The sequence below is a fragment of the Paramormyrops kingsleyae genome, chromosome 8, assembly GCF_048594095.1.
Source record: "Paramormyrops kingsleyae isolate MSU_618 chromosome 8, PKINGS_0.4, whole genome shotgun sequence".
Classification (NCBI taxonomy): Eukaryota; Metazoa; Chordata; class Actinopteri; order Osteoglossiformes; family Mormyridae; genus Paramormyrops; species Paramormyrops kingsleyae.
The window spans coordinates 17,358,851-17,383,496 of NC_132804.1; the positions used below are offsets into that span (position 1 = coordinate 17,358,851).

A 24,646-nucleotide genomic window follows, 5' to 3' on the forward strand; every position below is an offset into this window, starting at 1 on the left:
GTAGCCTATACTGATATACCATTAGGCTAAGTCTAATAAGTATTAACGACATGAGGTAAGATAAATATTAAAATATGAAAATATCAGATATAGCCTACATCTTGTCCTACAAGTTCCATGCACCTTCTTTTACAAACACAAACACTGTCGTGTGACACTGGCCAAAGCAAAATTGCAGCGTGTCTCTCGTTCGAGTGAAGTAGTTAATTCATCTCTTAAATATCAAATACGCGCTTTCTTTTCAGAAAAGTACAGCTACAAAGTGTAAGACCCCTGCACAAATACCGAAAGATTCAAAAGTCACAGTTACCAAAGTTACAGTTTATAGCAAACCTTAAAGGGATATATGGGAGGAGATAAAATAGGCATTCCGTATTAATGTAATTTTAATTAGCGGAATCATTTCGCATAACATACATTCACTTACAAGAAGTATCGATTGCTTGTCTGGGATCCCAGTTTACAGTAGTGAGTTCATCTGATTATATATATATAATATCCTTAAATGGTTGATATTGTAGAAACCAGATTACTAAGCAGGCACTGGGGAAAAACTGCAGGCACACACAAGGGTTAACATTATGACATCAATGACAGGACTGGGGAGCACAGCACTGGGAAGCACTTCCATATAGGACTGACGAGGGAGCAGACAAGAGGCAACTGAAGTGATCCACACCAGGGCTGAACAAGAGATAACACAAACCAAGTAACAGGCGTGATTAAAGTCACACTAGGGGGAGAACAAGAGGGGCAGGAGGGCAGGACATGACAGTGAGAGTCTGAAAGCGTGAGTGTCACGCCAGATGTGTGAGAGCTGGCGGCCCTGGGAAACTCGCCATGGAAACGTGGTGAAGGCATTGAAGTAAACTGGTGTGAAATTGCAGACCTGGAGTTCCGACAAGGCAACACCGCCCGATCTCCACAGTTCTCTCAGCAATTCTCAGTCATTAAAAAAAACAACCCTTGTCCCAGCCTGCGAGTGACACCTATACAACAATGCTTTGTGTGTGTAAGCCGAGCTGCTGACAACACAGTCATAAAAAGTATTAATTTCCAACTTTGGGTCAGCTCGAGTCGATGGGGTGGAAAGAGACAGCCCTTTCCTCTTATATTCATTACTAATGAGTTTTGAAGAGACAATTCCACCGTCAGATTAATAGTTCATTTTCATCAGAGTTGCAAATGAGTCTTGGAAACAAAAAAACCCAGAGGTCATTCTGAAGTACACCATTGGAATTTAAAATATAGTGTTACTTGAAATCATGTTGTTCAAGAAACAGATAATATTCTGCAAAGTAGCGAAGCACCCAGGCGGATGATAGTAATGCCGAAAGCCTACAGGCGCCCTCTAGTGGGACAAATATGCGGCTGCCGAGAACGGTATTTCTCAGATCTCGAACCTGAGACCTCTGTAATCCCACCGTGAAAACAAAGAAATAACACAATAAGTTGTATAAATTAAGTGAAGGTATGCTTATATAAAATTAGTGTGAAAGTGAATAATTAAAATATCGTTCTGTGGTGGAGTTCTATCCTCTTCCTTCAAATTGATTCCACCTATTGCTCATTGGCTTTATCAGGTTCTGGTATGCAAACTCCATTTTTTGTAAATGAAAATTCCTAAATTTACTTTCATTTGAGATTCACTTGGTCGAAAACACACCTTAAACGATCATACACCACATGAACAAAAGTATTGGGACATGCCTCTTTGAAGTCAGATGTTTCATTCAGACCTATTGCCACATGTGCATACAATCAAGCCCCTAGCCATGCAGTGAGGGTTACACACATTCGTGAAAGAATGGGTCATTCCAAAGAGCTCCATGAAGTCTTGCGTGGTAGGATGCCACCTTCGCAATAAGTAAGTTTATGAATTTTTTTCCCTGCTAGATTTCCACTGTCAACTGTAAGTGGTGTTATTGCAAAGTGGAAACATTTAGGAAAAACAAACTCACCCACGAAATGGCAAACCACGTATAGTAATAGAACAGGGTCACCGAGCGATGAGACGCATAAAAGTCATTAATGTTCTGTTGACTCAATAACTGCAGAGTTCCCAACTTCCTCTGGCATTAACTCCAGCACAAAAACTCTGTGATGGGAGCTTCATGGAATTGGCTTCCATGGCTGAGCAGCTGCCTGCAAGCCTGACATCACCAAGCACAATGCTAAGTGTTGTATGCAGTGGTGTAAAGCACACTGCCACTGGACCCTGAAGCAGTGGAAACGTGTCCTGTGGAGTGACAAATCACACTTCTCTGTCTGGCAGTCTGATGGACAACTCTGGGTTTGGCAGATGCTAGGAGAACATTACATGTCTGACTGCTTTGTGCCAACTAAAGTTTAGTGGAGGAGGGATAATGGTATGGGGTTGTTTGTCGGGGGTTGGGCTGGGCCCCTTAGTTCCAGAACAGAACTCTTAATGCTTCACCACAGCAAAACATTTTGGACAATTCTATGAATCCAGTTTTGTTGGAACGGTTTGGGGAGGGCCCTTTTCTGTTCCAGCATGACTGTGCCCCCGTGCACAAAGCAAGGTCCATAAAGACATGGTTGGGTGAGTTTGATGTGAAAAAGCTTAAGTGGCCTGCACAGACCAGACCTCCACCTCCTCAAACACTGTTGTGATGAACTACAATGGAGATTGTGAGCCAGGCCTTCACATCCAACATCAGTGTTTGGTGGTGTCTCAATACTTTTGTCCATATGGTGTACTTAATCGCAAGGGTGCAAAGGTCCTTTCTATCTAGCCACCCTGTTAAGTAGTCTGTTTTGCAAAGTTAATGTTTATGCAATATGAAAACCTGATCTTGATTGTAGGATTTCTCGGGTGTGTCACCAGTGCATAAAAGTTGTCCTTTTACATTAAATGTAAGTCAACACGAGGGCAAACGAGATGAGGGATGTTCTCCTCCCTCGCTTGAGATGGATTGGAATGCCGTCACATGACATATAATAACCAAGGATGGTTCCAGCCTCACACTGGCTACAAAGGTAACCATCCCGGACCTCCTGTCGTGGGGAGTTGTACGCTCCGTTTCATCTCAAGTAATATATATCCTGCTCCTTGTGAACGAAGCAGGCGAGAAGGGTTGTAAGGGACCACTCCCAGGCTTTGGATAAACTGAGGCGTCAGTGCTGTCACTCTAGCTCTACACTAGAGTGCTGATGTTCAGGGAGTCCCCATGCCTGTGTTCCCGCCTGTCTCTCCCTCTTTCTCATGCTGCTATACTCAGATCTGCCGGAGCCTAGATGAATATTGCACTCGATCATTTTGCTTGCACTGCCTCTGGTTTCCTCAACTCTGGCTAATACACAATTATTCTTATTTCCTCCTTCACCCCTTCTGGGGTGTGCTCCATGGAGCACAATGTCGTTGAAGAGTTTATGCCTCTGCAGCCTGCAAGACAACTACCTCCACCTCCGGCAACTACCCTCTAACCTGCCTGCCCGTGGCTCAACACGATGCCTCGCCATCCATCCTGCAGCTGTGTGTCTATTAATCCTGCCATCGTGCATGAAGCACCACGTTCCTGCACCGGTCGGCCGCTGCATTGAGACATATATTTCAACCCCTGTATTAGCTTAGTCATTTCATCTTGTCTGTATTAGCTTAGTCATTTCATCTTGTTTGTTTGACTCATCTGCCGGCCCCTGGAGGATGGGCTCCCCCTGTGGGTCTGGTTCCTCCCAAGGTTTCTTCCTCTTAGGGAGTTTTTCCTTGCCACCGTTGCCTATGGCTTACTCAATGGGGGGTCCTTACGAGGCAGAAATGTAAAGCGCATTGAGACAATGTAATGTTGTGATAATGCGCTATATAAATAAAATTGAATTGAATTGAATCTCAAGGCTTTCAAAGAAAGTGCAAATGAGGACATTCTTCAGGCGGGAAAGAGTGGGAACACTTTCAGAATCTAGATCTTGACAGATGTTGCTGTCTTGATACGGTATATGGTGAGTATGGAGAAATACATGTTTTTTGGTCTCAGAAGTCCATCCAGTACTTATCACTTCTGACATCAGTTACTGTATTACATAAACATCGGTCATTAGATAATTCATAACTGAAATAAAACTTTTATGCCGAATATTACTTTCGGATACATGACATTTCTGTTCTTGTAAAATGAAACAAGATTTATTTTTTGAATGGGAGAATTCTAACTTCGTGCCAATTTTAATGCGGAATTTGCTGTATTTTTAAAATTCCTTTCTCTTAGGTTTTAGAAAAGAACTTGAACAGCCTTGTGCGAAAACCTCCTTGCAAATATGTTTTATGCTGAAAAATTTATATCCACATCCAAGCTGGCAAGTATCAGGGAACACTGACTCAGCCTGAGCCTCTGCTTGGGTTTCTGCTGCCCTGTGAGAAGATGGGAAGAGAGACTGTCTGGATCACAGGGTCACTGGCACAGGCAGGTGGAGCATGTGGTCAAAAAGCAAGACACTGGCTGTGCTGGTGATTCTGTGTGTCACCGGGGAATCGTGCGAGGAGCTTCCTCTAAGTCACGCAGTGAGGAAGTGGAACTTTTAAAATGGCAAACTCAGCATTCGAGCCGCACAGTGTTGTCCCATTTTACATTTTAATTTTAAAAATAGCAGTGGGCTTGAATTGGAGCCAGGTTTAATGCCATGCAAGAATGGCAATGCTAGAAATCAAAGCCATTATAATGCACGGCACAAGCAGTAAACAGAAGACACTGACAGATGAAGTCTTGAAATTGAATCACTACTTAAGAACATGCTAACTCAAAATAAACTCAGCTTGGGTGTCAGACTTTGTTTGACTGTATGTCCAGTTTGTTTCCTCCCCCAGCTGGGCAGGATCAGAGGTGGGTGTGCAGAGGGCGACAGGGTTGTAGAAATATGGACAGAACCCAGAAAAAAAGACTAAACAGGCCACAACTAAAATGACAGTGACTGACAATTAACCAAACAGAGGAACATTCCTGTTCTGAAAAACATATTCACTTAAGATGATGGAGCAAATCATTTTATTACTTATGTTTGCATTTAAACTGAGCATTTAAATGCTGTTTGTTTCATGGGTTTTATTATAATAATTAGCTAAAATATAATAGCAGAGACTGACATGGAATACATATTTTGCGGGTAGCCATAATAGTGGAATTACCGTACCATTCTTCTGAAATATAATAATAAGCAGGGAGATAAACCTTCCAGCCGCAAATCCTGGTCGGAGGTGCGGAGGGGTGGGAGAGATAGGCAGGATGTCAGGATGTCAGCCCACCATGCGTCACACATACACTCGCACACAATTATTCACTATCGGCGATTTAGAGGTGCTAACTAGCCTATCCACAGCTCTTTGGACAGTGAACAGAAAAATCACTGGCCCATATTGATGTTACATGGAATTAATTGTAGTGCTGAATTACTATATATATACTCTTTATAAATCAGCCATATTTTGTTAAAGCAGAATAATTATGCTGGTAGATCGATAAATATATGGCAAACAGCATTTTTGCTGAACAATTAACATTTTCTCGATTGTACTGACACTCATTAGAAGACAGAACTTTAATGACCTCTTTTCCAGAACTGAAGTTTGGATATTTTAACGAGCTCCTCGTGACTATATAAACAAGAAAGTGAGACAGGACACATTCTAAGTCAGCAATATTACGTACTTATTATTACAAAAAAGTAATAGTCGGTGTGTACTTTCATGATTTCAAGTCTATTGTTTCACAACTGCCAACATACAAAATGTCTTTCCTTTCTTACTTGCGCGGATGAGCCCGCAAAAATCCATCCAGTGGGGGCTATTCTTTAGTTTAACATGAATCCGTATGTAACCACAGAGAAGTGCTGAGCATGTATTTATTTGCACACGGCCCGTAGCATTAAAAAGTTGTGGAAATATAGCATCGATTGTTTAAAATCGCAAGACTAAACAGTTAATGCACAAGGCATGATGAGACCATTATCCTCTTAATTCAAAAGTAAGATACACCACGGTAATCATTAGCTAGCTTTGTTGTTGATTTAGCTGAGCGAAAAGCTATTCAAATTCTTTCAATCACAATGTAATTTAATATTCTGACATAATTTTCGATCATAACTTGGATAAATGTATTGATGGCTGGATTTATGGTCTAAAGCGGGACCGACTCTGGGTGTTCTGAATTTTTTTCACTCGCTCTTTTGCGCCCCTTAATCAAATGACGCCCTAGGCGATCGCCTATGCCGCCTATGGGGCGGGCCGCCTCTGGCCGCAGTGATTATTTGAATAAGAAAATGTGATGATGCTTTACATTTTCCTTACTGTAGATGGCGCCCTTTAACCGTTTTTACACAGCAGTAGAATTGGTCATTGCTGAAAGAGCACTCGAATATGGTAGAATACACAGCGCCGCTACACGTCGGGTTTCAATGTCCCACGTCTGCTCATCATGCGGAGGTTAACTGGTTACCAAATTGTCCGTAGCTGTGCACGTGTGAGTGAATGGTGTGTGAATGTGCCCTGTGATGGGTTGGTGCCCAGGTTGGCTTGTTCCCTACCTTGCGCCCGTAGCCTCCGGGATACACTGCGGACCCCCCGCGTCCCTGAATAGGACAAGCGGTTACAGGAAATGGATGGATGGATGGACGTCTGCTTGTGCGTCGGATAGGCCTACTTCTCATGTATCTTTCACAAAATCACATCCTATTTATTGAAACAGTGATATGCAATTAATGAGTGTGATTAACGACTGCTTGATTTGGAAAAAAACTGGTATATTTTAAAGTTGTCAAGATCCATATGCATTTAGTTGGTAAACCTAAGTGAGCCTTCAGTCTTTCATACAGAGGAGTAAAAACTCTTGACAACCATTCCAGGTGAACTGTTTCCGTAAGATAAGCGGACCTAAATACGCACATAGTCAAAGAAATGCCGTCGATACGCCTTTGCCTTGGGGTATTCCCATGTGTTGTGCTGGAATAAAGAAAACAAGCAGAGGCGCTGCTCTGTTGAGTATTTCCTTACAAACGCTCTGGGTGGGACTTCTGCTCTGTTGGCTCAACCAGCTCATGTCAACGCATCGTGGTCGATCGGGTTTCTCTGAAATCTTATATGCAGACTCGTTAACGGTTTTAAGAAACGGACCTCTTTATGGATCAAGTAAAATAACATCAATACGTCATGCAAATGGCCCTCTCTGCTCGTAGCTACTTTCTTCGACATACACTTCAGAAAACGGATCCAGAACTTGTCCATCGCAACCCACCCGTTGCCCCCAGTCCTGTCCGCTTTTGTGCTTTTTAAAGGCGTTTCTTAAATACGAAGCATCTGGTTGACCAGCGAATGCCTGCCCCACTTTTCTGTAGTAACACATAAGACGTTAGCTCTCTTTTGTTTAACATAGACACTACGCTCCTCCAGAGACACAGTCCAAGGTCCTACGAGAGAAGAAATACTTAAGCAATCTGTGACTGGGTCAGCCTGCATAAACAAAAAGCTGAGAATCGCGAGACTAAATAGCCAGGAACCTACTGTGCACAATGTTTGCAACATTTCGTTTTTTTCTCACGCAGGACATTTAAAACGATCTACACTGTACTCTGGTGAAAACTCAAAGTTTCATATTTGAAATGCATTCTGAAAATTTCCAATTTGACACAGCGACCAAAAATGAAACAGCCAGAGGGAGTGGTGGAAATGAAATGAATCTGCACGTGGTGAAACGTTACGTGACTGTATGGTATGGCAATGATTATAATATCAGATCAAATGGAGTTGGCAATATGGGCACACTGCTGATCCCATGTTAGTAGGGTGTGGCTCCCCCCCCCCCCCCGGGACTGGGTACATGCTGGGCAATTGCTTGTTACGGCGTCATGCAGACTCACAATGTGACCCCAGTCAACCTCCATGAACTGCTGGTAATGCTGTCTAATGTGTCTATGAGGCATCCTCTGTGTCTGGTGACTAGATGCACCAGCTCCTTGCAAATCGAATCGTTTACATGCCCATTGCTGGTCTGCAGGTGTACAGGGTGCGATTTTTTTGTCACTTAAGATCTGAGATGATGAAGATTGTGTTCTGTGTGATGTGTAATTCAGTATAATATTAATTTATATAATAATGAAAACTATATTACACAAACTTAGTGGATAGCTCTGGGGCTTCATACATCCAGGGCTGTGGATCCGTAATCCAACTCTGTGGGTTTGGCAACCTTTATAAACTGATGTATTTAAATTTTTCCAATTGGGTCGCATACGGGAGAGAGTGGGATTCGCATAAGCACACCTTCAGTGCACCCCGGCAACTAAATGTGCACGACAAGTCAGATCTTATTGCCACCCTAAACCAGGTGCTAACTGCATCCAGTGTTTACGTAGACAGCCTCTCTTTGGGTGAAAATCTGCAGTACACTGAGTTCTACTGGGGAAAAAAAAATGCTGAATAACCCATTAAGTAAAAACGTCAAATATCCTAAAAAAGTAGTGCAGTATACACTACACTATGCAATCTATATGGCACTATGCATACACACACACATACCACACACACACAGTTGTGTAATCATATCTTTTTGGGGACCGCTCATTCATTTCTATGGGAAAAATGCTAATGCTAACTATGACAACCTTAACCCCTACCGAGCCCTAACCATAAGTAACCAAATAAAATGCAAGAGTTTTTTCATTTTTAGTTTTTTCATTGCAGTCACGTATTTTTTATAAAACAGAACTCGTCCCCATAAGGGAAAAAAAAACAGGTATTCATCACGTTGTTTGGTCCCCACAGGCTATGGTATACCTAGACCACACACACACACACACACACACACACACACACATACATACATATATATATATATATATATATATATATATATATATAATATACATTTATATATATATGTTTGTATATATAATATGCATTGAATATATTCAGTTGGCCTATAATGCATTGTGATTTTGATGAGTGGAAATTATAGAATATGTCTGCATGCCCATGATGGACTTGCATCTCATCCAAGTTATTGTTCTGTCTTGTGCCCTGTGCTGCCGCAAAGCCCCCCCCCCCCTCCCTGAACTGAATGAGAGTTTGAAAGATGGATGGATGGATATTAGAAATTGAATATGGAACCCTAGAGAAGAAACCATTTTTAATTAAGCACAGCTGATTTGAACATTTGAATAAAAATCTTGGAAGTGATCGATTATATTCCAGCTGTACATATAGGTCCACAAATGCCTGACAAACATGGTAGACCTCCTTGGATTTGACAAGTGAAGTACGTGATTGAATATCCATTAGGCAAAAGTGCTTTCCAATCAGTCTGTTGTGTGATTGTCAGCAGTATTCAATTCCGCTTGTTTTTCATCTGGTTGCTTTTAAACATTTTAACGAAGAATCCTGCTCGTTTTCAGCGTTTTTCATGTGCTACACTTTCATGTGCACTTTACCGCACTCTGAAACTCGGGCACGTGCGACCTTTTCCGCGATTCCCGAATCACGTGACGCAAGCGGGCGGATTATAAATACCCACCAGTAAGGCTTGGTTGCTAAGATACAGCGCCACTCTGCTTAAAAAGAATTAATTATAGTGTATGTTAAACGGAAGGATGAGTCGAGTCACAAAATGAAACACACAGCAAACACTGCATAATATCATTCTTACATTGTATCTATGGAAGAAGATAAAGCAGGAACAATTTACAAAATATACAAGGGGTTATCGATCAACCAGCAGTTGTCATAGATGTCATGATACACGTTTTAAACAAAACAAAGTTGGATTCATCATTTAGGTCCCATAAGTGCTATTGACAAGTTTGTGTGACAGATTCCTAAGTTTAGGTCCCAGAGGTGCCTGTGAAACCCACATCAGCCAAGGTGGACATTGCTGAGCTAATCAGCGAGGTCATCGCTGCAACCAAGCATGGGACACAAGCTGTCCTATAATGTCCTTTCCTTGTCCCATCCTCTCATTCCCAATCAGACTGTCAGCCCCCCCACCCATTGCCCAACTAAAAAAGAACCCTTTAATAATTCCCTTGTTTATGACACAGCAACTGCACCACACAGAACATGGCTGCCACTTGTAATGCAGTTTTTACAAGAACAGAGAGCATCTGTGAGCCCCACATGCAAACAGGGGGAAAAAACACCCTGATTAAACACGTAATTAAAGAGGAGGAATTACAAGGGCAGGGCTATGCTGATCGTCTGCCTCGCTGCCGAAGGAGATTCATAGAAAATAACAATCGCATCACTTTTGACACCTGAGCCCAAAGGCAAAATCACTTGCTGATTATGTGTCTTTTCTGTATCCTATGCAGTTTAGAGAACTACAGTCATTAAATGCAGTACATGTGCAACTTGCTAAAGGTTACCGTCCTATAGTTACCTACTCTACTCTTTTATTCCAATATAGGTCTTTATTAATGAATGGGAAGGGCAATTTCCCACTTTGGGTAACACGTATAGGTTAATTTTTTATTTATATATGTTCCCTTATCTCTGCACATGTGTTTCAGTGTACACCTACTCCCCAGGTGACCAGTTCATTCTCCCCATTTCCCAGCACCAGGCTTATGTGGCTATAAGAAGTGAACAAGCATGCCCCATTTTGGTCTGGAAACAGGCAGGTGGAATTTAAGGAGGTGGGGGTCCAGATTCTAGAAACTTGCCTGTCCAATCAGATCACCCCACAGGGAAACAGAGTTTAAGCGCCTTATATAGGAGGATATGATGGTGCCTGGAAGGAGGTAATTACAGAGTTTTCCCTCCCAGAAAAGGAATGACGAGAGCTGCGTCCATTGCGGAGAACGACGGCCAAATGAATGGTGGAGTGCTTCTTGACGTGCCCCATGGAAATGTAAAAATCAGCCGGTGACAAGGAATGGGGGGGCGGGGCTTGGACCGCTCCTGGCAGACCGTCGGTTCATGGGTCGATGCGGAAGGCCAGCAGCTTATCGGAGTGCATGGCATTGAGGGTGCGCAGGTCCGGAAGGCGAAGCAGGAGCTTGGGGAACAGGGTGCTGTCCTCGGGCCGGCGGCGGGTGATGAGCGAGCGCAGGGCCCGGATCAGGCACTCCTGCAGCTGCTCCACGGCTCCCGTGTTCACGAGCCCCGAGGGATCTGCAGAAACAGGTCCCAGGTCAGGCCTCATGAGAGTCTACGCTGGTAATCATGCTGCTAGTGCACATTACACAGTTTGCTGGGAGTTTTGGTTCAGTTCACTTTTTACATTATAACACTCCCTACTCAACACCATGACCCAAAAGTAAAGCACACATTTACCAGCATCAGTAAAGGTGACATATCTCATGGTTACCGGCTGTCATGAATTGAGTGAACCCTCCTGTCTGTACTTCAACTTTAAGTGTAGTACTTTGCTCTTATAATGTTTTGTGATGCCCTCATGAGTGGTGTGAACTCAAGCAAAAACAGGACTTTTTTAGGTTCAATAATCCAAACATGGGCAATGTATAGAAGACTGTCACACTTAAAGATGAAGGACAGACAAGAGGGTTCACTTAAATTATGACAGCTAGTATGACTGGCCATGTGACCTCGTTCTATGAGATTTAGTTGATATTATTTTATGTTTAGAATCTGCACAGATCGCCACAAGTCACTATGCATTTCTACGGCTGTTAGAAACCATGAGGAACTGTAGGGCGGCGTCCCCCACCTGCGGAAACCAGCACCACGGCCATGAAGAGTGCCATCTCATCGGCCTCCAGTCCAAGTGCTCCCACCTTCTCGCTGAAGTCAAACATGGCGTCCAGCAGGGAGCCCATGCCCATAGCCCTTAGGGCTGTCAGGGGGTATGTCTGCCCATTCAGGAAAGTCACTGTCCGGTCCTTGGGGTTGAACAATGAGCAGAACCTCACCATCAGGACCTGTGGGAAGCCAGAAGACCAAGGGCATGGGTTTAGTTATGTGAGGTGGCTCTCAATTTTTAGACCGGTGGAAGTTCCTCAAGGAAGGAGGACACTGGTACCTGGAAAGTCCCAGCCTTGAGGAGCATGACCTGATCATGCTGACTGAGTCCCTGGAAACCCGGGATGCTCTTGGCAAACTCCACCACCTCACGCACGGCGGGTGTGAAGCACTGGGAGAAGGACTCCCACACCTGTTGGCTGGTGAGCACACCCGAGGAGATGGGGCAGGCGTTGAGGGGGCAGGCCTGCAGGGGAAGAAGCCCGATCAGTGAGAGGGCAGGGGTGTGAAAAGAGAAGACATCTGCTTCCTGTTGGGACGCACTGAAAGGCTACCTCCTGATGTAACTCACCAGAACTTTGGTGCCTCCTCCTGCTCTCCAGGGACATTTACTCTGGGATTGCGACTCGCCATCTGAGTACTCGTTGTAATTGCCTGGGTAGCCTTTGGGTTGGCCGTGATTCTCGGTGGCTGAAGACTGGTAGCCTTGAGAGGCATTGTCGACAAAGGCATACGAGGGGTTAATGTCACGTGGGCCTACAGGACAGTGGGGGATGGTGTGGGCTTGGTACCCAGCAGAGGTGTAAGGGGGGTATCCCTGCGTTTGGTAGGTATGGGACCGGGGTTCGCCGCAACCAGGATCTGGAGACGAGACGTTCTGAAATGATGGCGGACTGTTGTTGTTGTTCATGTTGCCTCTCTTGCCCAGGCCTTCTTGCCTGTTCACGAAGATGTTGCGGTACGCTCGCGATATGGCCCCTATGGCATCCTCCGATTGGCTGCTTCCGGAGCTGGGCGGGGTCTCAGGCGGCGGGGATGAATCGATATCCATGGATGTGGATTCATTCAGGCTGTTCATGTAGCTCTGCATCTCGTCCAGGAGCCTCTGCTTCTCCCGCTTAGGGATTCGGCCAAAGCGCACAGCTGAGGGGAAGACAACATGGAAAACATCAGGGACAGAGCCGATGTCACGGTAAACGACCACAGTGATGCTTCCTCTCCAGTCTTCATTACTACCAATCAAACGGGGCTCAGTCTTAATTTCACTTATCGGTAATTGGAAAGCATCCATATGTAGGCAGCGTTAGCGTCTCCGTAACACCTTCGAAACGCTGCATACCAGGGAGTGTTTTCTCGCTACCCCTCCTTCCCGGGCCCCCCCACCCTGCTCCAAGAATAACTGTCAACTGACAAGCCTATTATTAGCTCCCTGCCATTGTATACTCGGGCACCTCCCGCTCCTTAAAGCTCTCCCTATTTCACCGGGAAAGTGGGTCAGTGGACCGGCACAAAGGTGATGGGATTGGCGCCATAACCGAGTGGCAGTTCAGGGCGGAGGGAGGGAGTGAGGGAATGAGGGGCAGGGGGCGAGAAGGGACACCGAGCGAGTGGGGAGATAAAATGACAAAGGGGGAGGAGAGGAACTGGGGGCCGACACACGGGAAATTCCACTGGAGTGGTGAACTGTGACCCACGGAGATCAGAGTTACAGCTCAAGTATCAGTATGACAAGTGATAACAGCAATTATACAAAAAGGGGATAGAGTCGGGGGACTGGGTACATGGCTGGAGATCTCTAAATCACCTCATTCATCTATGACTGTAGGTAACAAACTTCTCAAGCCTGTGCCTGGTCTATCACAGTCATCATTGAATTTGCATACATAAAGCAGCCCTTTCGTACGCAGCTGTTTTTGTGAACCCATTGGAATCATTGCACGAGTGCGTCAATGGCTCCATAAAATGTGATCTGATCTTCGTGAAGGTCACAGGAAATAGACAGTCTTATTTAACAAACAACAGCATGTTATGTTGCCATATCTTAACTGAAAGTCATTGACAGAAAAAAATAGTGAAAAGAGGCTCACTAGAGTCATGTGCTAGGAAAATTTCAGGTGTGGGTCTGACTTGAGGCTGCCTGCTCTTCATATCTGAAGGTGTCCTAAGCAGAGTTTGAACCCACTAAGACTGAAAAGGGGTACAAATGGATTTCCATTGACTTGGACCTCCAATAGTTCATAATCAGGCAGTTTAGAAATGGGAGAGATTCAGCATGTTGCTAGTCTCCCTAGGAATTGGGTGTCCTACAGAGATCACTGCAAGGGTACGCCTGGGAGAATCGTAAAGCAAGTAACGGCTAAGGGGTGGTGGCCCTCTCTTTTTATAAGTTTTACTTATACAAAAACCAGCCAATCAGATGTCTTGGTCCTGCCTCCTCTACAAGCTGATTGCATCACTTTTCATTCTGACCTCAGAATCTTTTTGTGTAAGTAAAACTCCAACGATCCACCAGCTCATTGTACATGATATGTTTGAAAACAAAATACATGCCAATGCAAAACCTCATCCCATCTGTGATGTGTGGTGGAGAGAGCATGATGGTCTGGAGCTGCTGCCTGTGAGCCTGGCTGACTTACGATCAATGAAAGATCAATGAATCTCAAACCATATCAGGAAATTCGACAACAGAATGTCAAGATATTTTTCTGTAATCCAAAGCTCAACCTCAATGTAGTCATGCAACATTGACGCAAAACACAGACATAAATCCACAAACAGAGGATTCCGTACTGCAGAATGGCCCAGTCAGAGTCTTGACCTCAGCCCAACTGAAGTGGTGAAACAGGCCATTCAAGTAAGAAATCCCAAAAATATGACTGAACTGAAACAGTTTTGCATGGAGGAACTGGCCAAAATAACTGCGAACCACAGTACAGCAGTTACAGGAAGTGTTCGGTTGAGGTTATTGCAAATAAGGGATATCCGTTAGTTAATAAACATGAGCGTTTTCCATCACTGACCTTGAATGTTTAAACCATTTGTTCAATAAAAATATAGCTACATGCTATCCATGTTGTTTGCTAAACGACTGTCTTTTCAAGGCCAAACAGACCAGGGCGGACTCTGGAAATTTAGCAAATATCCCCCCAATGTCTAACTTCTTACTACATGCCTGCATGCATCTGGAAATCCAGATAATTCCAGAGGGTTCACAAAAATTGTATGACCATTTATTAAAAATGCAGTTTTTTTAAATTAAATTCTATTAAACAATGAAAACATTAAATGTACAATTTTATGTTAAAGATTTTAGAATTATTACCAAGCTGCTTGTTTGGGGGTAATTATGTATCCTTGATACATGATACGTGAACTCTTAATAATGTTAATAAATGTTAAATAAAATAAACATTTTGTATAAATCCAATAGATATCGATGCCCAAATTATTTAATGTCTGACACCTCCTGTTTTTCCAGCAAGGTTCAGTTCAGTACCAGAACAACTGTATACTGGGCCCAGGGGCAAAAATGGACCATGCCCGCCCCCCCTTCCAAATTCACACCTAGGGCCTGCCTACGCCAGTTGCAGATGATGAAATTTAAATAGCCGGCAAATGTCATACCCATCATGCACTGCAGTAGATAGCAAATTCCACAAACATGCTTTTCTCGTTAAAATACAGACCCCGACAACATAGCTTGACTACAAGACATTACAAACTATTACCTTTCAAATTGTTTTTTTGTACCAAATATTTGTTTGTGTTGACTCACACCATAATAAGATTGTACACAAAAAAGGTGAAGCTCATGATATGCATGACATTGGCCCTGTAATCCTCAGGAATGTTTCCCATATATGTGAGACATATAAGTGTTGCAGTGTCTTAATTTAATATCACCTTTGCCAGTTACTCCACTGGAGAAAAGACCCCTAAAAAACAAACTGAAAAAAATATCTAGTTTCGGTTGTAGAAAAGCCATTTAAAACGCGTCTTTCAGAATTAAATGGATTTTAATATTATTTAAAACCATTCGGAAATATATCAATGGCAGAACTTCTTTTACTTTACCAAATAAAAAATTTACTGGGGTGACGTCAACTTTGACTATCAGTAGAGAAAACACAGCACTAAGTATAATTATCATTAGGACTGTGTGTCTGTAACATCGCATACAGTGTCAGAATTCATTACCACTCCATCAAACACAGGGACTTGGTTTCTCCAGTTATCACATGACTGCCGTTGCCCCAGTGACCATCAACAGAAAGTCTCTGACAGAGGATTTCAGGTACTGTTTTGGTGATATAAATAACTGTGATTTGAGAGCCCTAATTAAAACCATACAAGCTAAGACAATTGCAGCAAAAGTGAGGGGAAAAAACCAAGGGCTCCATGATTAATGGGATTGCGGAAATTGTGGACATTTTTTTTGTTGTTGTTTTGTTTTTAGGTCATCCAAAAATGGGCACTTGCTCCAGAAAAAAAAAAGATTTATTGCCATCTATCTTGTTCTGCAGTCTCCAGAGAGAGGGGTTCGGTGTGCTAGTGTTAAATAATACCATTAAAAAGATGGATGAAGCCCTGGATTACCATATTTAAGAGATGTTACGAGGAAAAGGGCTTTTCATAGCTGGCTATCTGGTGCATTGCATATTTAAATGTTGCTTGTTCTCGTCATTAATTGCGAAATGCGATAGAAAGGTATGACGTGCTACTCGAAGTAATCAAGTACCCCGTGTTCCAATTTCCAAAAATAAACCACCTTCACTGCAGTTTTCCACAAAACTGATGGCTTCGGAGACTTTGCAGCCCCTCGCCTCATAAATCACTGTCTGCTGGAAAGAAGGGAGTGGACACAGCTGGGGTAGCATGGTGGGGGGGGGGGCAACACTGGCACTGGATACAAGAGAAGGCAAGACAATAAAGGCAGATGTAGTGCAGAGCCAGGATGTGGATCTGCTATGGAAAATTTAAAACAGAGGGACGGATTTATCCGGATCGGAAACTTCCTGTTTAAAATGAAGATGCTGCTAGAAGCTTCTGGAATTTGCCATGGCACCATAATCACAGGCAATAGGGTGATGCCTCAGTCACAAACAGGACACCAAAGTCCAAATACATCCCCTCCAGTGTCTATTAAAATGTCAAGATAAGCCATCATACACACTCAAGCACAGTATAACTGAAAAACTACATGTAGGGCAGTTACATAAGAACAGCAGGTAGCAGAAAGAGACCTGGGGACTTAGTGGTTAGAGACACGGGTTTGTAATCTGACGACTTTTTGTTCAACATGTGGAAGGTGTCCTTCTGTTGTACCGTTGAACGAGGTGAATTGTTCATGGTGTGACAATTTAAATTATCCAGATTATGACTATGGGCGGGATCTCTGGACCTATGGGAAGTGCTCTTTGGTGATGGGGGCGGGGCTCACCATCTCGGGACATGCCCACAGACAGGCACTTCTTAAAGCGGCAGTGCTGGCAGCGGTTCCGGTTCATCCTCATGATGAGGCAGTTCTCGTTCTTCACACACATCTTGTAGTGGATGTTCTGCTGAATGCTGCGGCGGAAGAAGCCCTGTGAGGTGAGAGGGAGAGAGAGAGAGAGAGAGGAGGAATGAGACAGAGGGAGAGAGGAAGAGAGGGAGAGGAACAGAGAAATAGGGGGAGAGACAGAGAGGGCGAGAAAAGGAAAGAGACGGCAAGATGGAGAGGAGGCGAGTGAGGGAGCAAGAGAGATTTGGAAGAAGATGAAGGAGAGTCAGGAATACAGATAGAGGGAGAGAAAGAGTAGGAAAAGAGGGGGAAAGAAAAAGAGAAGAAGGGAATGAGAGAAACAGAGAAAGAAGGAGAGGAGGAAAGAGGAGGAGGGAAGAATAGAGAAATAGAGAGAGAAAGAATGAGAGTGAAAGAGACAGGAAGACATGAAGAGAGAGGGAGAGAGAATGAGAGAGATTATGGGTGAGAGTGAGGAAGGTGGGTTGCTATAGAAGGGCAGAGAGCCAGCAGAGGGCTCCGCGTGATGCCTGTAAGCCCCCCCTCCCCCGGGCGCTCCATCTGCTCTACCTTGCAGCCCTCGCAGGCATGCACGCCATAGTGGAAGCCAGATGCAATGTCCCCGCACACCTTGCACAAGAGCACCATTCCTCCGGTCTCTGGAAGAGACACAGGTGGGGACGAAATCATTAGCAGGCCGTGCGAGGGGATCCATCCAGGGTGACTTGAAGGTTTGATTAATTTACAATTAATAGTTTCAGAAGAAGTACAGTCCATGTATTTTTCTCCGTCAGTGCCCATAACTGTGATTTATTATTATTACTGTATAATATAACCATATAATCCCCCCCCCCAATCCATGTTTTAACAGAAAACAAGCAAACACAGCAATACCAGCCATACTCACTAGTGAATGTCCCAGTGAACCCACAAGGTCTCTTGCCCACCATAGGGTGGGAGTAGGTTTGCTGGACTTGAGGGGCTGTGGCAGTGGTGGCCATGTCAGGGAACTGGAAGACGAGTTTGGGAGATGGAGGGGTGCCCCCTGCCCCCCTCTGCTTCAGGGCACCGATCTCGGTGAAGGAGATTTCCTCAGGAGATGAAGGCTGGGAGTGGGAGGAGGGAGACTGGGTCTGGTACCCACTGGAGGGGCTGCCCGGGCTGGGGCTGGCACTGCCGGCAGAGCCCGCGTACAGGATCACACCCCCTGTGGAGGCACACACTGGTCACCGGGCCAGCAGACACAGGGCACGCCCTCTAATCACACACACAGCAGAAGTCTCAAAAAAGAGACTCATTCACCAAACACAGCCAAACAGCCAACGGTTTTCCATCCTGATTTTATTTATAACTGCACTGTGCTGTACTCTACAGTACAAATGCTTTTTGTGGATTTTAGGGCCATATTCTATCTGTTATACATTACAGCCGTCTGCAGTACACACTGTATCAGCATTTGCCTGGCTGCACCCAGTCCATAGTACTGACAATGCAGTGGCAGTGAGTCACCTATTTCATTATAGTGTGTAAAAAGTTCAGCTCAAAAAAGGAAGACAATCCTTAGACTGTATTTGAGTAAGGTGAACAATAACCCCCCCCCCCCCACCATACAAATGACACAGTAAACAAATTAAAATGACTCCTCAGTATACTGTCTTTAAAAATAACCTTACATCTTTGGCCCCCTGGAGACGCAACAGTTCAGAAATGTATGTTACTATACGAAGAGCACCTTAAGCGTATTAGATCTACATTGAAGACGCAGATCCTGGAAAATTCCGCGCCCACATGCAATTTCAGTATAATGGCGATCGGCTAAATAAGCACCGGCACTGAAACTGAGGTTAAGTGGACAGATCCGACAGTAACGTCGCTCCTCCCCCTTCCTCTCAATCTCTTCTGGTCGTGCATTGCGGATGAGCCGGGACCTCACGTGTCGGAGGAACTGGCTGCCGCCCAGGCTCCACTGGCGGGGCGCCCGGAGCCGAGTAACGCTGCACGACACCTGACCGCAGCCTCACATGGACTCCCGGCACAGTTACCGCCTCCGCAGTCCCGTGTCGACGACAGCCGCAATACAAAAACAGGCAGCTGGGCGATCACGTTGGACGAGCGCCTTTAACGGAAAGCATCGGAGGGAAGGAGGGAGGCGTGGGACCGGGGACGCCGTGCGGTACGCCGCTGGTACGACGGGTTCGGCCGCCGGAATTCGGCTGCAGAAAGGAAACGTGATCCGTCACGTTTGCCGGTCTATGCTAGGATGGGTTTGCCCGCAGTGAGCATCGGTTGTTGGGGCAGGTCGGGAAATGCGGAGCCTGGAAGTGTGAAGTGTGAGCCTGTCTTACTGTTCACCACTCGTCCAAAGAAAAATTATGTTATGCTCATTCTCTGATTTGCAGAATAATATTAGAAGGTACCTCGGTGTTTTACAGTTTCCAGTCATTCCATAAACGTTGTGTGCGTTTAACACAATTTATTTATATTAATTAAGGCGAAATTGCCTATCGCCTAATTTATATCAACAGTACACTGGATTGAATGTAACTTTAAAAATAGTTCATTGATGTAGTCAAACGACATTTTTCACGTGACTCTCCGTGTGAGAGCGGAAGTAAAGTCCTTTTGAGCCTGGTGTAATTGTTAGAGGTTCTCTTTTATAGATTCTTTTTGCTTCCTTTGAAACACGTGACTCTGTTTGGCTGGCGCATTCTGGAAACTCCTCCAGCAGCACGTGTCTCCGCACTTCCGGCTTTTCTTTCGCAGCGTGTGACAGGGCTGTACCTGTCAGAACTGTGCCCCTCGCAGACTCGATCCCTCGTGCCCTCTTTCTACACGCGAGCACTCCACCCACGGACACATTTTCCCTCCTCTGCAGGGCCTGTGTGGACTAACGGTGCAGTGGGAGTGACCTCCCTTTAGTGGGTCTGTTTCCAGGAAAAACAACGCACCACTCTGCCAGACTCGTGTTCCCGAAGTCCCTGCCTACTGAGCAGCTCCAGAACTCAGCAAATAACCCAATAATGTTTTCATACAGGTCAGACTCAGCATGGAAAGACCAGCATTTGTATTACTGCCTTTGCCATAAAGCAGCCAGTCAAAACTGTGTTATTATTTTGCAGGGTTTATAAGGCATAAATTTAGAAGCAATTTATTTAGCACTGACCTCATAAAGACAGTGTCCATGCATCCTTTTACTAAGCAAAAATGACCAGAACACGTGCCAAGGTATTGTTTTGGGATAGGGAGGTGGGAGCTTAAGCATAATTCATCTGTAAGCTGCTACTCTGTTCACAGTTATCAAAGGGGCATGTCTGATGCTGTGCCACACATGAGACTGAAGACCCCCCCCCCCGGGACTAAGGTCAGCTGATAGGAAAATCTCATGCAAGTTTACCTGGGCGAGTCCTATACCAGCAGCAAGGGCATGCTGTGAAACATGAGAGCCCTGTTACCCCCCCCCCTCCTGTTTCCACGACATCCCCCCTAATCCCCGCTCTCTGTGTCCTGGGACAGTTCTGTGTTCATATTGCTGTGGGACACACGCGGGGTGTCCGCTTGCCCCCAGTGCTCACATTGCATGTCAGTTTGTGTGGGAAACAACACTGGACTAAATATAAAAAGCTGGGGGGGGGGGCTGGGGGGTGGTTAGCATAAAAAAAAACAGTGACAGAAAATCTAACCTGTGAGGGACACAGAGTAGAACCCAAAGTTTGTGTGCTCCGAAAGCCTTAAAGACTGTGCTGTTCCGTAGGATTTTCTCTGCAGAATTATAAAGACGGAAACTAGGCCAATGTCACAATAACCTGGAAATCCTAATAATCTGACACACAAAACTCTTGTATTATGAAGAGTCCCCTTAGCAATGAAGGGCTAATGAACACTCCAGTCCTAGAGTTTGTTGATGCTTGCTGAACAGCTTGGATCTCTGTACCCCCTAACCCCCACCCCCAACTTCCCCAATAACCCCAAGAGTTTTACTTTTAAGGGATGTTTTAAAATTACAATTCCGTTTTCCTCTGCCAATAATAATTACACTATATTTGTATAAACCACACCCAAATTTCAAACGTTAACAGAGAAAATAAAACACGCATACATCAGTATAAACGTCTTTATATATATCATCTGTAAATAGGGCGCTGAACTTTTGAACATGAATGAAAATGACAGCTCATGTTTAGCGGGTCGTGCTGTATAACAATGTCCCCCACCAGCGTCCCCTCCGCTACTTCCCACTCAGAATCCCCGCAGCTCAACACCCGAAACGTCCCTTTCGATACGAAGGTTTGCAGCAGCTTGTGCAAAACCCCCAGCCGCAATCGCAGCAATCACGTTGTTTTAATTTACATGTAACGTGCACGCCGATTCTTTCTGGTTTATGTTTAATTGTATTTAATCCTCTTTGCCTCGTCATCACGAAACCAGGAAACGTGATGGAAGTACTTCAGCTCATTTGATGTGCAAAAACTGCTGACCCACTGACCAAAACCTTCATCGCCGCAGGTGGGGATCAAAACAAGAGTCTCCGGGTGGGTAAAAAGAGGAGGGTGGGGGCGGGAATCACGCGCCGCACGCGGCCGAGGGAGCCCGTCCACGTGATGGCAGCGTGGGGAGCCGAACCTGCAGTTGTAGAGCTGCGCAATTCCCCTCCCTCAGCGCTCAAACTTAGTTAGGCATGGAAACCTCCTGCTGCACGGTCGATCGACAAAGATATAACGAGAGACTGCGGTCACCGTGGGAGTAATCTGAAATTCCTGCATTGTCTGTGAAATGCGGCCGTCACGTTTTTGCCTACTGCCTCCATGCACCGGCTCCGAAAGAAGCGGTGCCTGTAAACGCTGCACATGCTCCGTTTTATGATCAGTACATCACACTGTTCGGCTTATTTTCTAATGCGTTTATTTACATACATATACCTCTAAACGTTTAGTGCATGCTGTACTAAACCAATTATAATTAAACGTAAACTTTTGACGTATTAAAATCATGGGTTGGATCCGGTTGTAGTCATAGATTATACATTAGTGTGCAATCTTAATATATATTTATTGTAGCAGGACTCGTTTTTATTATCAGAAAATAAACCGAATGGTATTTACTGTAAGAACCGAATGCGCAAAATGTTGGCTACTTTAATAGTTAAGGTAGGTAACTTCATTATTACTGCTTTGGGTAACATCACTTTCAGTGTCGCATTTGCTGACATTTACAGCCCATAGATCTAAGTCGATTTTGACAGGTTTTGCTTTGCATCCACAGCGTGAGAGCTGGTCCAAACTGCGAAAGGAGTGGCCTCCGCAGGAGGCACCTTTGCAGTCACCAGCACCGAAACGTGACTGCAGCTTTGCAAATGAATCACCGGCGCGTCGCCGGAAGTGAAGGTCACAAACATGCACTTGATGTCGTTTAGTTATTTAAGGTAGCATCGCGGCGGATTGCGGTCGTCTTCTTCCAAAAGCAGCGACAAATTAACGGATGATGTTTTATTTTTGGTCATACCGGAGCTATGTACCGAGAGAAAATATTTTCCAAGTAAGATCAATAACAAACAAAGTAATAACAATGATAATAAAGGAAAAGAACATCTTATCAGAAGTCCGCGACACGTGAGTTTGTTGACATGCCGAGAGGCAGGAAGTTACAGTGGGAGGCGTAGCTGAGTTAAAAGTGCCACTACACGTGAATTTAAAGTACCGTCCTGCCCCCCAGTTCACTTCACACAAAACAGCATAAACAACCCAAGCCTCATCCGGGGGGATTTCAGTACAAGATATATAATATAATGTATAACCAGTAACTCAACTGCAGAAGTTGCATAAAGTTTGAAGCTACCTTTGCATTGTATATTGTGCTTCGACTCCAAGTGACTAAAATGAAAAGTGCAGTACTTTTAATTACTGATCGCCGTTAATACTCTGACATTTTAAAACGTTCATATTTCTAAGCTTCGTACGTTCACTTCTTAGACATGGGATATCGTGTCTTATTAATCAATATTTGCAAGATGATATTAAAACATGCGACCATATGGCAATCTGTATTCATTTATCCAAAGACGAAGGTTCTGCCTTTCTATCGCTTATGCGCTTACGACACCACTTATATTAAACCCGAAAAGTCGCTATGCAGTTACGTTAGTTTTGCACGCTGTCACATGATATGTTAACAATGTGTATAATACATAAACCAGCAACAACAACAATAATATAACAGCTACTAATAGCAACAACAACAATTATTATTATTATTATTATTATTATTATTAATGTCAGTTGTCGGACTGCTTACCTGGACTGCTGTCCATCCTTGTGTCCGCTTAGTGTTTCAGCGTATTTAGTCAAAGTGACACTGTGCTTTCTCTGTGTCAACAAGAAGTCGCGTCGATATAGGTGAAAGAGTCATGAAATGGCTGTTTATAAAACGTTCCTCGAGAAGCTGAAAGAAAACGACCCGATCGCAGTGCATGAGAGGGTTTGCCTCATGCCATCCGAAAAAAAACGTAATGTCCGTATCGTATTAATGGAAATAATGAGCGTGTTTTCAAGGTGCGTTGACAGCGCTGTGTTGCCGTGTCACCGGTCCGCTCTCTACTGATGGGTCGCTTAGCTCCGCTGCAGTGTCCTGTGCAAGAAAGTGATAGACCACAACTACCGAGCGTCTGTTTTGAAGAAATCCTCCGACTTCATTAAGGCAGAACTGACAAGCGAAACACACACCCCCCGTCACCACGCTACACCCACAGCAGCCACGTTTTTAGGTGCTTGCCAAATGTGACTTGCGCCTTTGTCCCTATTACTTTCCTTGTTTTTGTTATTGCATGGAGAGAGGCTGGTCCTCTCGCGCCCTTGTTCAGCCACTAACTTCACGCAGCAGGCACTCCCCCCTCTTTTCTTCTGTCCTTCTTTCATTTTCCCTCACGTTTCCATTGGAGGAGGCGCGGCGTGGAGGGGCGGGGGAGTCAGCTGATCCCATTCGGACCCTCGGCGCGCCTGATCGCGGGCGCGCCGCATGTGCGCCCTGCATGTGAGCCGCGCGGAGCGCTGCCCTACTGACACACATTTTATGCAAATGCGCGGAGCGTGAGGCAGAGAGGGAGGAAGAAGAGAACTGAAGCACATGGAAAGTGGGCGGAGCTCACCGTGACTGCCGTGCTGCTTCGGGGCATAGAGGCTCACGACAAACTGCAGTTACACAAGACTCGGACGGTCGAATTCAGTGCGGCCGATCAGAGCTCAGAATGCAGGTCTGAGGCCGACGGGGTGGTGGGAAAGTACAGTCTGGATCGGCGCACTGCGCGTTTTATCATTATGCATTTGGAATAAAACAGCGAGGCATCTGAAAGCGTCGCGTTATTTAACCCAGTGAAGAATAATATCACTCATATCAACTAGACTTCCTTGCAATAGGAACTTGAGCCTGATTTATCTGTGACTAAAATACTCCCC

General features: G+C 44.8%; 1 protein-coding gene across 1 annotated transcript; it reads right to left on the minus strand.

The window, feature by feature from the left end:
• Window positions 1–9,632: 9,632 nt before the first annotated feature.
• Window positions 9,633–24,256, minus strand: LOC111853912 (nuclear receptor subfamily 1 group D member 1-like). The gene is made up of 8 exons (XM_023831340.2): window positions 23,490–24,256; window positions 18,109–18,408; window positions 17,772–17,860; window positions 17,139–17,283; window positions 12,270–12,841; window positions 11,979–12,164; window positions 11,667–11,877; window positions 9,633–11,110 (listed from the first exon to the last, which is right to left on the minus strand). Exons 1-8 carry the CDS (start codon window positions 23,503–23,505, stop codon window positions 10,914–10,916), a joined length of 1,716 nt encoding a protein of 571 aa, XP_023687108.1. The 5' UTR covers window positions 23,506–24,256; the 3' UTR covers window positions 9,633–10,913.
• Between the last annotated feature and the right edge of the window lie 390 nt (window positions 24,257–24,646).

Excerpts from the sequence above, each read along its gene's own strand:
- LOC111853912 (XM_023831340.2), bottom strand. Across the intron at positions 12,842-17,138 it reads TGTGGGCATGTCCCGAGATG|CTGTGCGCTTTGGCCGAATC; the intron begins GTGAGCCCCGCC and ends TCTTCCCCTCAG. Across the intron at positions 11,111-11,666 it reads CGTGGTGCTGGTTTCCGCAG|ATCCCTCGGGGCTCGTGAAC; the intron begins GTGGGGGACGCC and ends CTGTTTCTGCAG.